We start from the raw sequence: 13364 nt of genomic DNA, 5'->3' as shown, positions 1-13364 counted from the left end.
GAATGACTTCCTGATGAGTGAAAAGCTGCAGTTCCTCAAAGATCTTCCAGCTACTCAACCAATTGCATTTGAACACACACTTCCCAGCAGCGAGGGAGTGAGTGGCAGAAGCTGAACTGAAACAGAGTGTTCAGTGGTTGCTGCTTTGTGCGTCAAGGCCAGACTTTCAGAAGACACACACAAACACACACTTTTTATACTTTAGTCCCTCCTTCAGGAACCTAAGCAAATAAAAATGTTAGGTTATGTATTATGCCGATGTGACTGTCTTCCCCTCAAAACTAAATGCCATGTAATGGATCGGTCTAGCCTAACTTTGACAAGATTTTGGGCAAAATAAGAATCTTTATTACCATCGCTTTCCCCTCACGTTCCGTAACGCAAAATTTCCCCGGTCTCAGCCGGCGTCACGAGAACCGGAACCTGGAATGTGTGTGTAAGGGTTATGGTGCGCTTTAATGTGCACATATTTCTAACCCTCCCCTCCCAAGTCTAAAGTGAGCTTCAGGTTCATTAGAGGAGCTTAAGAAGGATTGGGGGGGGGGGGGGGGGACGGAACGCGTGCGCACTCTCCCCCTGTGCGTGTCGCCTGCCCCATATTAGTGAACGTCGGCAGTGTGTACGGTGCGCCTGTGCCTCCGAGTTGCTGCGTTGGGGAAAAACAAGCGCGATGCCCTGCCTCAGCCACCTCAGCAGCAGATTAGGAGTTTATTACAAAAATACCACATCAGCTTACAGAGTCCATGTGGCTCGCTCGCTCACCAACCCCCCCCCCCCCCAAATGGACGAGATAAGCTTGTTAACCTTGATGGGCGAGAGCTGTGCTTGCATGAAGAACCGAAGGAATATTGATTACAACTCAATTTCCACTGAGGTCATTTCAGACAACATGTCCTGCTATCGCTGTTACTCACACTGTACATTCATAACCAGGCTTCAAGATAAAGACAGAAATGTCAGGCCAGCACTCATTTTGGGACTTGTGACCAGAGGATGACAGTGAGCAAAAATAAAACGGCCTCATTTCCGGGAATGCAGAAAGGGCAGTAATCAGAAAAGTGTGAATGGGATATTGAATTCTGGGGAAAAAGATGGATTACTGCATAAAAAAAAACAAAAAAAAAAAACACAACTAGTTTGACACTTTCAAAGTCAAATAAATAGTTCTTTACAAACATGATATTTACAGCAAATGATATGTACATTACAAGATACCACACAAGAGAACAAGCAGTTGTGTCTTCATTCACGTAGGGGAAAGGCCCGGCTCAAAACTAACTCCACTCTGCTTCCATCCAAAACACACACATCCAAGATGCACACCAGCTTCTGATTGGTCAGCTGAGCCTTGGTAGCCATCAAGTCCGCTGTGACAGAAGCATTATCATCATTCACCTTCCTCTCTGCAAAACGTCACTGCAAATATGAAGAAACGTTTAAGCCTACTTGGTATTTGCATTTTTCCCTTCTGCTTACCTGGACTAGGGGGTGGGGCCTCTGGGGAGAAGCCACCATGTGATAGGATGCTCTCCCAGGTGTTACCATGTATTAGAGAGAGTGGCATCCAGTGGTCATTACCCGGAGAGGCGGGAAGGAAGAGTGTGTTTATCAGCAATCCATCAGAGAGAACTGCGAGCACAGACACAAAAATGTGTTCAGGAGTAGGATTAGGCGTAGGTTTTATTACATAGGTGTAGTTACACATAGTACATGTTTGTACCTTTGAGTTCCAGCAAGTAGTGACCTTTATAGAACCGGGCATGGCTAAATGTCTCTAGTTCCTCATAAGGAAGAACCTTATGGAAGCTATTGGGTTGCAGACCCACGGCATTGGCCTGAACGTGTCGTCTTTGGTAAAGGAACTGCCTTGGAACGGTCTCCATGCCAACGCACGAGAGACCAAAACTAGTGCAATGAGGGTTGGTATGAGCAGTAACAAAACTGGCAGCATCATCATCCTCCTCCTCATCTTCATCTATGTCCACTTCTTCCCCAAGTAAGAATTCCAGTGCACCTTCAAAGAGAGATGAATCTAACAAACACAAAGAACACACATACACAATTCACATTACACATGAGTTTACAGTACAGTAAAGGCGCAATAATCATGCGGTTTTATGTCTAAACTTCATCTGTCTGATTCCATTTTCACAAACAAAGCAGGGGTTTAATTCAAACAATACAAACTCAAACAAAAAGTGAAAGTAAAACAGAGGGTGTGTGTGTGTAGATGAACATAACTACACTAATGTTAATCAGGGAAGTACAGAGGTACGCAAAGTGGACAAAACAAAAGATGTGACTCCGGGGGTCTAATTCTTACAAGCTCGTGTCACTCACTGACTATTTCCCATCACACTGGGCACAGGCTCATCCATGGTGTGGTGACAGCACACACACACACCATTCTCTTATCCGCCTATAACTAAGGAGAACTTAGAGTTGCCTAGTGCACATGCCTTTGGTGGGATGAAACCGGCAAACCTGCAGAACCCACACAAGCACGGGGACATCATGTAAATAACACACACACACACACACACACACACACACCTTAATGTATTTTGGCATCAAACCTATGACACAGCTACATTAGTGAAATGAGCATTAGACGCAGTGTGACGGTTTTTCTCAAAAGAAAAACCTACACCTCACAGACTCTGATAGCCAAATGTTCCATGTATCATATCACTTTGCCAAGAGGACCGTTTTTTGTTTTTTGCAACGAATCATGGCTTAGGCTGGACAAAAAAAGGAGCCATTGGAAGAGTCCATCTCAGCTTGACAAAAGAAGGCAACACTTGTAGACTGAGAACAGCTGTGACGCATTAGCTCTTCAAATGGGACACCGACCGCTAACTGAGACACACACATAACCTTTAAAAGAAGAAATTAACATTTCCGAACAACACAAACTAGCCCAGCTGTTACAGCTGAGACACGAGAGGTGCACTCAACACACTTTAATACTGTATATCATAATTCATATTTAAATCAGTTCATGTTTCTTACCATTCTCTATACTGTCGTCAGGACCAGAAGAAGGGAAGCGCAATCTGCAGGGGAAAGAAAAAAGTTTAAACGAGCACTTGGAACACACACAGAGACACACAAAAAAGTTTTCACCTTTTCCTTGGGGATGCAGAAGTGATGGGATTTGTTCTCTTGAGAGCTTTTGGTGACCTGAAGAATGTAAACACACGCAGACAATTGTCATTACAAGAAAGCATACACACACTGCCTACACAGAGCTTGTATTACACAATCTTTACCCCAAACAAATGAGCAAAGACACACAAAAGAACCCCCGCACAAAAAAAAAACCAACAAAAACACACACCTTACTTTAAGTGGTGTTATGGGGCTACGTGGGGAGGTGGTAGAAAAAGGGCCAGGTTCCCTCCCTTCACCCTGAAAGAGACACAGTGTGCAAAACCTGAACAGGAGGCGTAATGGCGTAAAGGCATGTCCCAGGATCTGGTTAAACAGCTCCAAATGTGCTCTACCTGTAAACCAACAGAATAAGATACTGGTCTACCTTAATCTTCCCCATCAAGAAACCACCGTCTGTGCAAACACGACAGACACTTGCAGCATATGGTTTTAAATAGCTCCCAATTAGACTAACTGAAGTACCGGCTTTGTTTGAGTTGAGTAACTGCAGTAAATAGCACTGAATGAGGCCTACGCCAACGTGTGGATTTTTAAAGAGTTGCAACAGAGTTGCAAACTAAAATGTCTGGGAATAGGATGGATTACAAGATGAAATTTACAGAAATGTTTAGACAAGTTCTCACAAAAACTATCCAGACAATTCCTACTTTACCACATCCCAGTCCGGGAGGACCTGGACTAAAACGTCTTCAGCTAAAAAAAAACCCAAATCTTTTCAGCAAAGCAATATATCATGACAGTGGACCAGTTTAATTTGATGCTGATTTCCCAGGAGAATAAGAATAGTGTTGGTATTCTATTGGGCAGCCCATGCATACTCCTTTTTAGCAGATGTGCAAATAAATGAAATTATCAGCTTCCACCAGCTACACCAGTTACAGCACGAAAGGCTGAAGGAGGAAAGGAATCCAATAATCTCTTCATCTCAGAAAGCTAGCCTACTGCATTCTTATCAAAGACAAAGTGAATCCCATGTTTTTATGCATTAAAAAATAAGTGATGTACTTTTCAAAAGACCTTAGAACAGATAGCAAACCACGGCATAATAAAGATATACAATGACTATACATAATAAAGATTTTGCTGGGTGGTCAAATATAAAACAATCAAGTAAAAAGGTCCAAAGGTCCCACAGATTTGCAGACAGGAGCCATGTTATGAGGCTGGCAACTCCTGGACTGACACAGATTTTGCGTCCCAGAGGAGAGGAGCTGCCAATGACAAAACAAGCAACTGGCAAATTGAGCAAAAGTGAAGAATATCATGTTTCAAGATATCAAATTTATCACGATTAAATTTTTCGTTGTTTTATTTTTTACCAAACGGACTGATTTTGTGTAGTGTGTGTAGGATTCAGGTCCATACCTGGTGGTAATGTACAGCAGTAACAGTACACTGGATGCAGAAACTCTGAGTCTCTCTGTACTGAAGTCTTTCACACAGCAGTTTCAGTTCCTCTCCACTACTCAGACATGGCTGCCCTGGATACACACACACACACACACACACACACACACACACACACGACAGCTGTAACAACAGGGACACACCATTCGGCTTAAATCACAATAGTAAAATAACTAGTACTAGCTATAACTATCAACTACATTAACTATTGCAATATAACAGTGGGCTCAGATGAGTGTAGGTTTAAATCTGACAGGTTTGCTACACTACCATCAACCGGTGTAACACATGTAGCGGTTTTGGTAGGGCTGAAGCAACTAGTGATTGAAATCTAGACTTGTACATGGAAAGGTGGTCAGCTGATTTCACATTTGTTGTGTTAGTCCTTGCCCTGCTGTGCCATGGTGGGGAGTTATTACAGCCTGTTCCACATCCTGTGTGTAATACTACATGGGTCACTCGCACACATTATTTTTTATGGTACTTTATGTATATTGTGTTGTCTTGTTCATACTCTGTATGTGGATTATGTATTATGTTTGTGAATAAGATCTTAATTGTCTGATGCACAGTTTATAGTGTGTTGATCTTCATACTGTATATTTAAATGCATTTATTAGAAGAAAGAATTGTACTTTTTGTGTGAAACCCTCTACTTACCAGCTATGACAAACATCACACAAACCTGCATTAATTAAGAAAAATCAAATCACCTCTTTTTTCATCCATAAAGGCTCGGAGTGATGCAGGAGCAGGTGGGTAAACAAACTGTCCACCAATCACAGAACGGTTCAACTTGTCTCTCTCATCTGCCTGGCGCAGCCATTGGAGGAACTGTTTGAAGGGACGGATTCCTTTGAAGGGTGTTACAAGAGAGCAACCAGTACCTGCAGACACACACCGCTCAGATTTTTACTGTACTGACCTACACCTGGGCTTCAACATTATATTATAATATCATGATATTCTTGCAACAATATTTCTCCCAATTCCCTGTATAAGTAAAGACTTATGATAAGCTAAACAAGCATTAGACTAGCAAAAGATGCTCATATAAAATAAGATTGTTTTTGTAGTTTTTTGTTCAATGTAGTGCATATGCCTTGTGTAACGTATGCGCTGTGAAGGAATACCTGTGCAATAGACCTGTGTTTGATGAGTGTTTGTTAGATACTGAAAAGGGGGTGACTCCTTCTTCAGCTGGACCCTTGTGCAGACAAACACTGCCACTGTGAGAGAGAGGATCAAGTGTGCATTACACATTCTTTTAAACCAGGAATTCTACAGGTGTTACAATTGCATAAAAGCAGCTAGCACCCTCTACAGGTACCACTCCTAAACAACCGATAAAGCGAATCAGTCAATCCCAATGAGATTTGTATTGAAATTCCTTATTGAAACAAGAGGGATGCAGCAAGTACATAACAGGGCAAACTTCTCAACCTACTGGGATGGATCCCACTCTGAACTTCTGGCTGAGATGTGGAGAAAAGCTTCACCATGATTGGCTGGTCTGAGGTCCCATCCTCCAATCGAATCCACCTGTACTGATCCATCTTGCCATCTGTCAATTGTTGCCCATATGAGGTCAACAAACACTGCCATGTGCTTTTAATTGTGCTTTTAACATCTCTCAAATCTGACCTTTGTTCCTGATGCGTTCTGGTCGCCCTACAAAGAGAACTAGGCCAACCACGTCACAGACGGTGCCATGGGGACAATCCATGAGCTCCTTCCTGGATTAAAAATAAAGGAAAGCATACATTCAGAAATTGGAGAGGGACACTTTTGTTTCTCAATATGAGACACATTTGACAAAAATAAAACCTGTAAAAATCTATCTGCTTGCTTGATAGAGGGTGTTTGGGATGTTCGTTGATAGCATGTTGATAACAAGGTTTACTTTGAGCAAAGAAACTGAAGATAAAGGCAAAAGGACGGCAGGAAATGGGACATTGCGCTCAGCGTTGTCAGGATGGATGTTTCTGTTTTTTCTGTTCTGTTTTCTGGGTGTTACATCTACTAAAACATGGAGTGGTTAACACACTTGCTTGTGAACCAGAAGACCCGGGTTCGAATCCCACTTACTACCATTGTGTCCCTGAGCAAGACACTTAACCCTAAGTTGCTCCAGGGAGACTGTCCCTGTAACTACTGATTGTAAGTCGCTCTGGATAAGGGTGTCTGATAAATGCTGTAAATGTAAATGTGTGAAAGCAGCCAATTATCACTTATTTACTCCTTCCATTTTAAACTCTATTTATAAGACCATCATAAAAGTTAATTTTCTGGCTGTCAGAAATAATGACAGATCATCCAAGATACAGATCTTCTGTGTCTGTAAAGCAAACACTCTCCAATCTATACGTCTATCATAGTCCATAGGGCTCTAAATTAAATATCAAAGATCAAATAGAGATCAGAATGTGCTGGTTGTAAAGGTTTACCTGCTGAGAAAGTTGTGAGGCACGACAGGTAGGCACCACTCAGGGGGAACAGACGAAATAACGGAGATAACGGCACAGGGGTGGGAGGAGTTCAGACTGATCTCTAAAATCAAGAGACAAGGAAAGAAATAAGATTAACACAAGTCCACAGTGTTTAAAGGTCCCCTGACATTAACTTTTTTGGATTTTATATCGGCCTTATCGCTCCCCTAATACTGTATCTGACGTCTCGTTACGAAATTCAGCCGAAGATTACAGCCACTTTGAGCCAGTCACACAATGAGATTTCCCAGTATGCACCGATTCAGTTCCTGTAGCTTTAAATGCTAATGAGGAGCAGAGCGGCGGGACGAGAACAGCGGCCTATAGAAGGTTAGTGGGCATTTAGAAGTTGAGTGGGACAAAACAGGAAGTCGTGTCACAGTTTTCATGATGGGGGACCTTTAAATTCCATAAACTCATCACTCCTGTGTGTATGTGTTGAATTGGGATACCGATGTCAGGCTGTGTGCTCCGGCCAGTGCGATGGCTGTAGCTCTCGCGCACTTTAAATCTGTTGAGGCGGACCACCATGCCGGGCTGCAGGTATCGGTACCACTCTAAACACAGTGTGTTCCACAGCACCACACACACACTCGCAGATGCATCTGCTACCAGCAACTCAGCCTGAAAGAAAAAAAAAACAAAAAAAAAAACAAAACACAACACATAAATGCATGCCATGATTAGCCACATTATTAAGACCATCTGCCACATATTGTGTAGGTCCCACAAGGCAATTAGACAGTGTACATGGCCTCCTTTAGGTGGGTGTGGTTTCCATATGCTGTCAAAGAAAGCTGGGGTTCATTATCTGAGAAAATATTTCTGTTGTTCTGTCCACAAAATCAGTACGATTCAAAATATTTATTAAAACACTAATATAATTAGTGTTGTGAATCTGTTCATAAATTACACGGATACTCGTATCTGTGAAATGAGATGTACCTTATACGGACATGTGAGGTTTTGCTCTACTTTTCCATAATGCATCAGTCTGGATTTGTGCAGGATCTTAACACGCAGGTATCCAGGGCGCCGTGGTCTTTCATTGAGGAAGCACTCCCTCACATCCCGCAGGGAGACTGCAGAGCGAGAGCCTCAAGAAAAATGTACATGTGTGAGTACATGATATTTACCCCAGGCCTTCATAATGCATATTAATCTATGCCGCCCTGCCAAAAGGCATGTTAAAAGCCCCACTTAATACCATTATGTCCCTGAGCAAGACACTTGAACCCTTACAAGCATCCTACAGGATGTCGTCCAGTTATATCCTGTTCATTGTACAGAAAAGTTTTACTTTTTACCTGAACAATATTTAAGTTTTAGTTAGTATAGTTTAGTGTGTATATACACATATATTTGTGTATACACATATAAAAAAACTTCATTTGAAAACTGATTCATTCATTTGATCGAGTTATGGTCAGATGCCACCTTTTCTCCCAGCTGGTCTCACCCCGACTCCGGTCGCCCCCACTCTCGGGGGGACGGTCACGCCACGCATCTCCGGTGAAGTCGTAGTCGTTCCACAGCGGCAGGTACGTGCTCCTCCGTGCTCGAAGCGGCAGGAGATTCGGTTCGCCGCCGAACCAGGGCAGTGACCTGACGTTGACCCCGGAGAGTGCGCGCAGCGCGGCGTCGTTGCCTAGCGACAAGTCGACCTCCAGGCCGACGAGGAGGACGTCGCGGCCGCCCTCCTCCGCGTCCTCCTCCAGCAGGAACTCAGCGTTGTTGACGGCGCTGCCGGAGCGCAGCTGATTCGCGAAGATCAGCTTGTTCAGCCGGGGGTCGACGGAGACGCGGATCTTACAGTCTCCGTCGCACAGAGTCGCGTCAAACAGGCTCTCGGAGCAGTCGACGCTTCCCGGGAAAAACACGCCGAAGTGAGCGTCTTTGGCGTAGCGCTGGACGGACAGTACGTAAAGTATCTGTCGGCAGGTTCGGTTTCGGGCCGGTCCTTTCCGCAGAGTCCTCTGCAGAGCACAGCTGGGCGGTTGTTTTGGTTTCGGGGCAGCCGCCATGTTGGACCATTTTCGCGCTCGTTTGTGTGCGGCGGGGTCGCAGCTGAGAACGCGCTCTATCGCCACCTAGAGGTTTGGCCCAGTTCTGCTAAATCCACGCTCAACTTTGTTATGAGGATTTTAGAAGAAATGTGCTCAATCCAGTACACTATTTAATATGCATTGTGCTATTAAACCTACACTTTACATGCTGTATTCCATCTATAGTTTGTCCACCATGTGACCAAAGGTTTACTGCAATCAAATATTACCAAGCTCCCTGACCTTTAATCCAAACCAAGATTGTGAAGGACCTCAGCCACCCCAGCAATGGACTCTTCTCTCTGCTGCGATCAGGGAAGTGCTTCTGCTCCCTGAAGTCCAACACAGAGAGAATGAGGAGGAGCTTCTTCCCACAGGCTATTCGAGCTCTCAACAACCACAACACTATATAGAGCTCTAATACACTCCAGTGGGGCAGTGGTGGCCTAGCGGTTGAGGAAGCGGCCCCGTAATCAGAAGGTTGCCGGTTCGAATCCTGATCTGCCGAGGTGCCACCGAGCAAAGCACCGTCCCCACACACTGCTCCCTTGGCGCCTGTCATGGCTTCCCACTGCTCACCAAGGGTGATGGGTTAAATGCAGAGGATAAATTTCACTGTGCTCACCGTGTGCTGCTGTGTATCACATGTGACAATCACTTCACTTTCACTCTCAATCACTTCTGAACTCAATTCCCCTAGAATTCCTTGCACAAACTTTTAATTTATTTTTTAACTATTTTTATCCTTGCACGTTTACCTTGTTATACTTTGCCTTTACTCCACCTATTTGCACACCTTCACCCTACCTGTTACACATATTTTATGTTTTAGGTTAAAGGCATAAAAGTGTAATATTTGGTTATGTTTGCAATATTTGGATATTGGTTCATTGTTTACTTGGAATATTTGCAATAATCTGGTCTGTAGCAGTTGCATTTCACTGTATATCATACTGTGTATGACTGTGTATGTGACAAATGAAATTTGAACTTAATCAAATGTTGACAGCAGTTGGGAGAAATAGCTGGTCGTTCAACTACATGTATTTTATTTTTCATAGTGATAATAGTAAATACTTTTTTGTGTGATGATCTACTGAAACCACAATCACAGAATGTAGGAAGTCCCCTTATATATCCACGCTTTTTTTTCTACGCCGACATTTTTATTGTCAAATAAAAGCTGCCTTTTGTAAAAGGACTTGAGAAATGATTTGCTGAACTGTGTTATGTGCATGCATGTGTGCATCTGATAGTCCTGTAGATCTGTTCCAACTCACACACTCTGTTGCAGATAGATGCTTACCTGTATTAATGCTTTTTTGATGGTCATGAATTATTAGCTAAACCAGACATTGAGGAAGTGTCACAACCATTTAAAATGCAAAGAAATGTGTTTCTATCCAGTGAAAAACAAACACATCTTCCGTGGCAGATTTAGTTAAATCTTCTTTTCTCTGAAGCCCAGTGAATATCAGTGGAGTCACACTGGTTCTCACAGCAGTTATATGCCTTGACTTCAATCTCTGCTCATTTGAAGTCCTGACTGAGAGCTTCTTAAAAGCGTCAACTGCCGAGGATCCCTCAGAGCAAGGTGAGGCTTTGTTATGGAAAGGATGCTTGACTCTCAAGTCTCTCGGTGAGGGGTGATGAAAGAGAAAGAGAGAGCTGAACCTTCAATCAAACATGGTTTTGGAAGGCCTTCTTTTCGTTAAAGCAATCACGTTGACTTCAATCCTAGGTCCTTGATAATTGAACCCCTGAGCTTAAACAATGGACTTTCAAAAGAAATGAGAGCGAACCTGTTGAAACATAACAGAAAATGAGCAACTAAGCATTAAAAGCTAAATAAATGAACTTAAAAAGTAAGAATTTGCATGACAATTGGGACGGTGAATTGACAAAACAAAAATAACTAATAATACAGGGCATTTTGGATTACAAGCTTTAATGAAACAGTGACAGAGGCAGCAGTGGGAAAGAGGCTCAGATTTACATTTACATTTATGGCATTTTTCAGACGCCCCTATCCAGAGCGACTTACAATCAGTAGTTACAGGGACAGTCCCCCCTGCAGACACTCAGGGTTAAGTGTCTTGCTCAGGGACACAATGGTAGTAAGTGGGATTTGAACCTGGGTATTCTGGTTCATAGTCGAGTGTGTTACCCGCTAGGCTACTACCACCACCACAGATGGACATTTTTTTAGACAAACTTAAAAAATAAAATCTTCACCCCTGAAATAACATGCTGCCAGACGCAGGCACATCACAGACAGAAAGACAACAAAATGCAGCTACACTAATATTAACACATCTTAACATGATTAATGATTAACATTTTCATTATGATTCATTGAAAACTAAGATGTATAAAAAAATCTGCTCTGGAATTTGAATCCATGCTGACCAATACTGGATGTATTTTGCTATTGATTGCCAATATTATGACTGTGGGTGTTGAACTGTTGGGATGAGTTTGATTCCCGATCAGGGAAAGGTTGTGGAAATTTCCCATTTGAGGCAGTGGTGGCCTAGCGGTTAATGAAGTGGCCCTGTAATCAGAAGGTTACTGGTTTGAATCCCGTTCAAACCAGTAAAAAAAAAAGTATTTTTTTTTACAGCATTTATCAGACGCCCTTATCCAGAGCGATTTACAATTAGTAGTTACAGGGACAGTCCCCCCGGGTTAAGTGTCCTGCTCTGATGGTAGTAAGTGGGGTTCGAACCTGAATCTTCTGGTTCATAGGCGAGTGTGTTACCCACTAGGCTACTACCAGCAGAGGACACATTTCTTTGTGTCACCATGTGCTGTGCTGCAGTGTTTCACAATGACAATCACTTCACTTTTACTAATGTGATGAGCGCTTTGGGGCAGGGTATTGTATGTCAAGTAAGTATTGTGAAGGATGTCATTTTGTGAAATTGCTCTGCAACAATGTGAATCCAGCAGTAACATAATCAATTCCAACGTGCATGGAATAAAATGCAGTTCTTATCTAAAATGCATTTAATCCATGACTTTCATGTTTTAAATTTTTTTCATTCATTCATTTTTCACCAAGTTTATTTCCCCTGGCAACTCACCTGAAACTGTTTAAAGTTGGAACATAATAAAGTATCATGCATGTTTCCTACAAGCCTTCATGGGAAGTGAATCTTGTCGATGAAAACTACCATCCAAAGACTACTGTCTCAGCCACAAGGCTGAGCTTCGTGCTTTTATGTGTTTCTGCTGTCAAAGGCTGTAAAGCAGAATGGAAACTGCCTCTTTTACGTCTCCCATTTGAAGTTTGGGAACCTTTTTCAAGGTTTTGTCAACACTATAAATAATGGGGTGCTTTGTGTTGTCATGGAAGCATAGTCATGGTTGCACAAGTGCACCAGGGGGCAGAAGAGGTTTGACAAACAGCACTGACTGGATCTGAAGTGAATGATTGGGCTGAATTAATCAGTTTCCCAAAGGAAGATGGTTTATTAGCTATAGCCGTTTATTAGCAGTAAGTCCACTAACTTTTAAGTGTGAAATACCAACAAATGTTGAATCTGAGTTTTAGCCTTCATCAGTGATTGCCATTGTGAAAAACTGCAGCACAGCGCACAGTGACACAACGAAATGTGTCCACTGATTTTAACCCATCACCCTTGGTGAGCAGTGGGCAGCCATGACAGGCGCCCGGGGAGCAGTGTGTGGGGACGGTGCTTTGCTCAGTGGCACCTCAGTGGCACCTTGGCGGATCGGGATTCGAACCGGCAACCTTCTGGCCATACAATGTATGCACCTATGGTATGCACCATACAATGTGCGAGCAGTGGGAAAAATAATTATTTGAAGCAGAATTTTTTTGTATCTATCAAAGTCGGTACAGTAAACATGCAAGACAAGTAGTTAACACTTCAAAAGGTCATGAAGCATCCTGCTGACACCCACATAATCAAAGAAGCGCCACGCCGTTGATATTAATTGGCATTTTGAAATGTATTTGGGTTAGAAAGAGAACAAGCTGACACAGTTATACAAGGGACAAAAAGCAAAGCTTGAATGAAATGAATAAATAATATATTTAGAAGAATGCATGTGACCAGACAGTAAAGTCAAGCCTCAAGTAAATTTACTACATGCTTTACTACATACATTTTATGTTAACTGCAATGCTGCAACATTTTTAGACCATTTTTGCAGTAGACTATGCAATTTTTTATTGGTCATGTTAGTGCATATTTTTATTGGATTCCTCGCAATGACTTAT

The 13364-nt window shown here is 42.7% G+C and overlaps 1 protein-coding gene across 1 annotated transcript; it reads right to left on the bottom strand.

Moving 5' to 3' along the window:
* Positions 1-1144: 1144 nt before the first annotated feature.
* Positions 1145-9129, bottom strand: LOC114788556 (RPA-related protein RADX). Its single transcript, XM_028977230.1, has 15 exons — positions 8530-9129; positions 8016-8167; positions 7523-7694; positions 7029-7131; positions 6226-6317; positions 6029-6145; positions 5715-5810; positions 5295-5468; positions 4540-4655; positions 3341-3411; positions 3127-3183; positions 3013-3056; positions 1721-2032; positions 1477-1629; positions 1145-1367 (listed from the first exon to the last, which is right to left on the bottom strand). The coding sequence occupies exons 1-15, from the start codon at positions 9092-9094 to the stop codon at positions 1243-1245; spliced, it is 2349 nt and encodes a 782-aa protein (XP_028833063.1). The 5' UTR covers positions 9095-9129; the 3' UTR covers positions 1145-1242.
* Between the last annotated feature and the right edge of the window lie 4235 nt (positions 9130-13364).

Source organism: Denticeps clupeoides, chromosome 4 (genome assembly GCF_900700375.1).
Source record: "Denticeps clupeoides chromosome 4, fDenClu1.1, whole genome shotgun sequence".
In the NCBI taxonomy this organism is placed as follows: Eukaryota; Metazoa; Chordata; class Actinopteri; order Clupeiformes; family Denticipitidae; genus Denticeps; species Denticeps clupeoides.
This window is presented reverse-complemented; position numbering and strand designations above follow the sequence as displayed.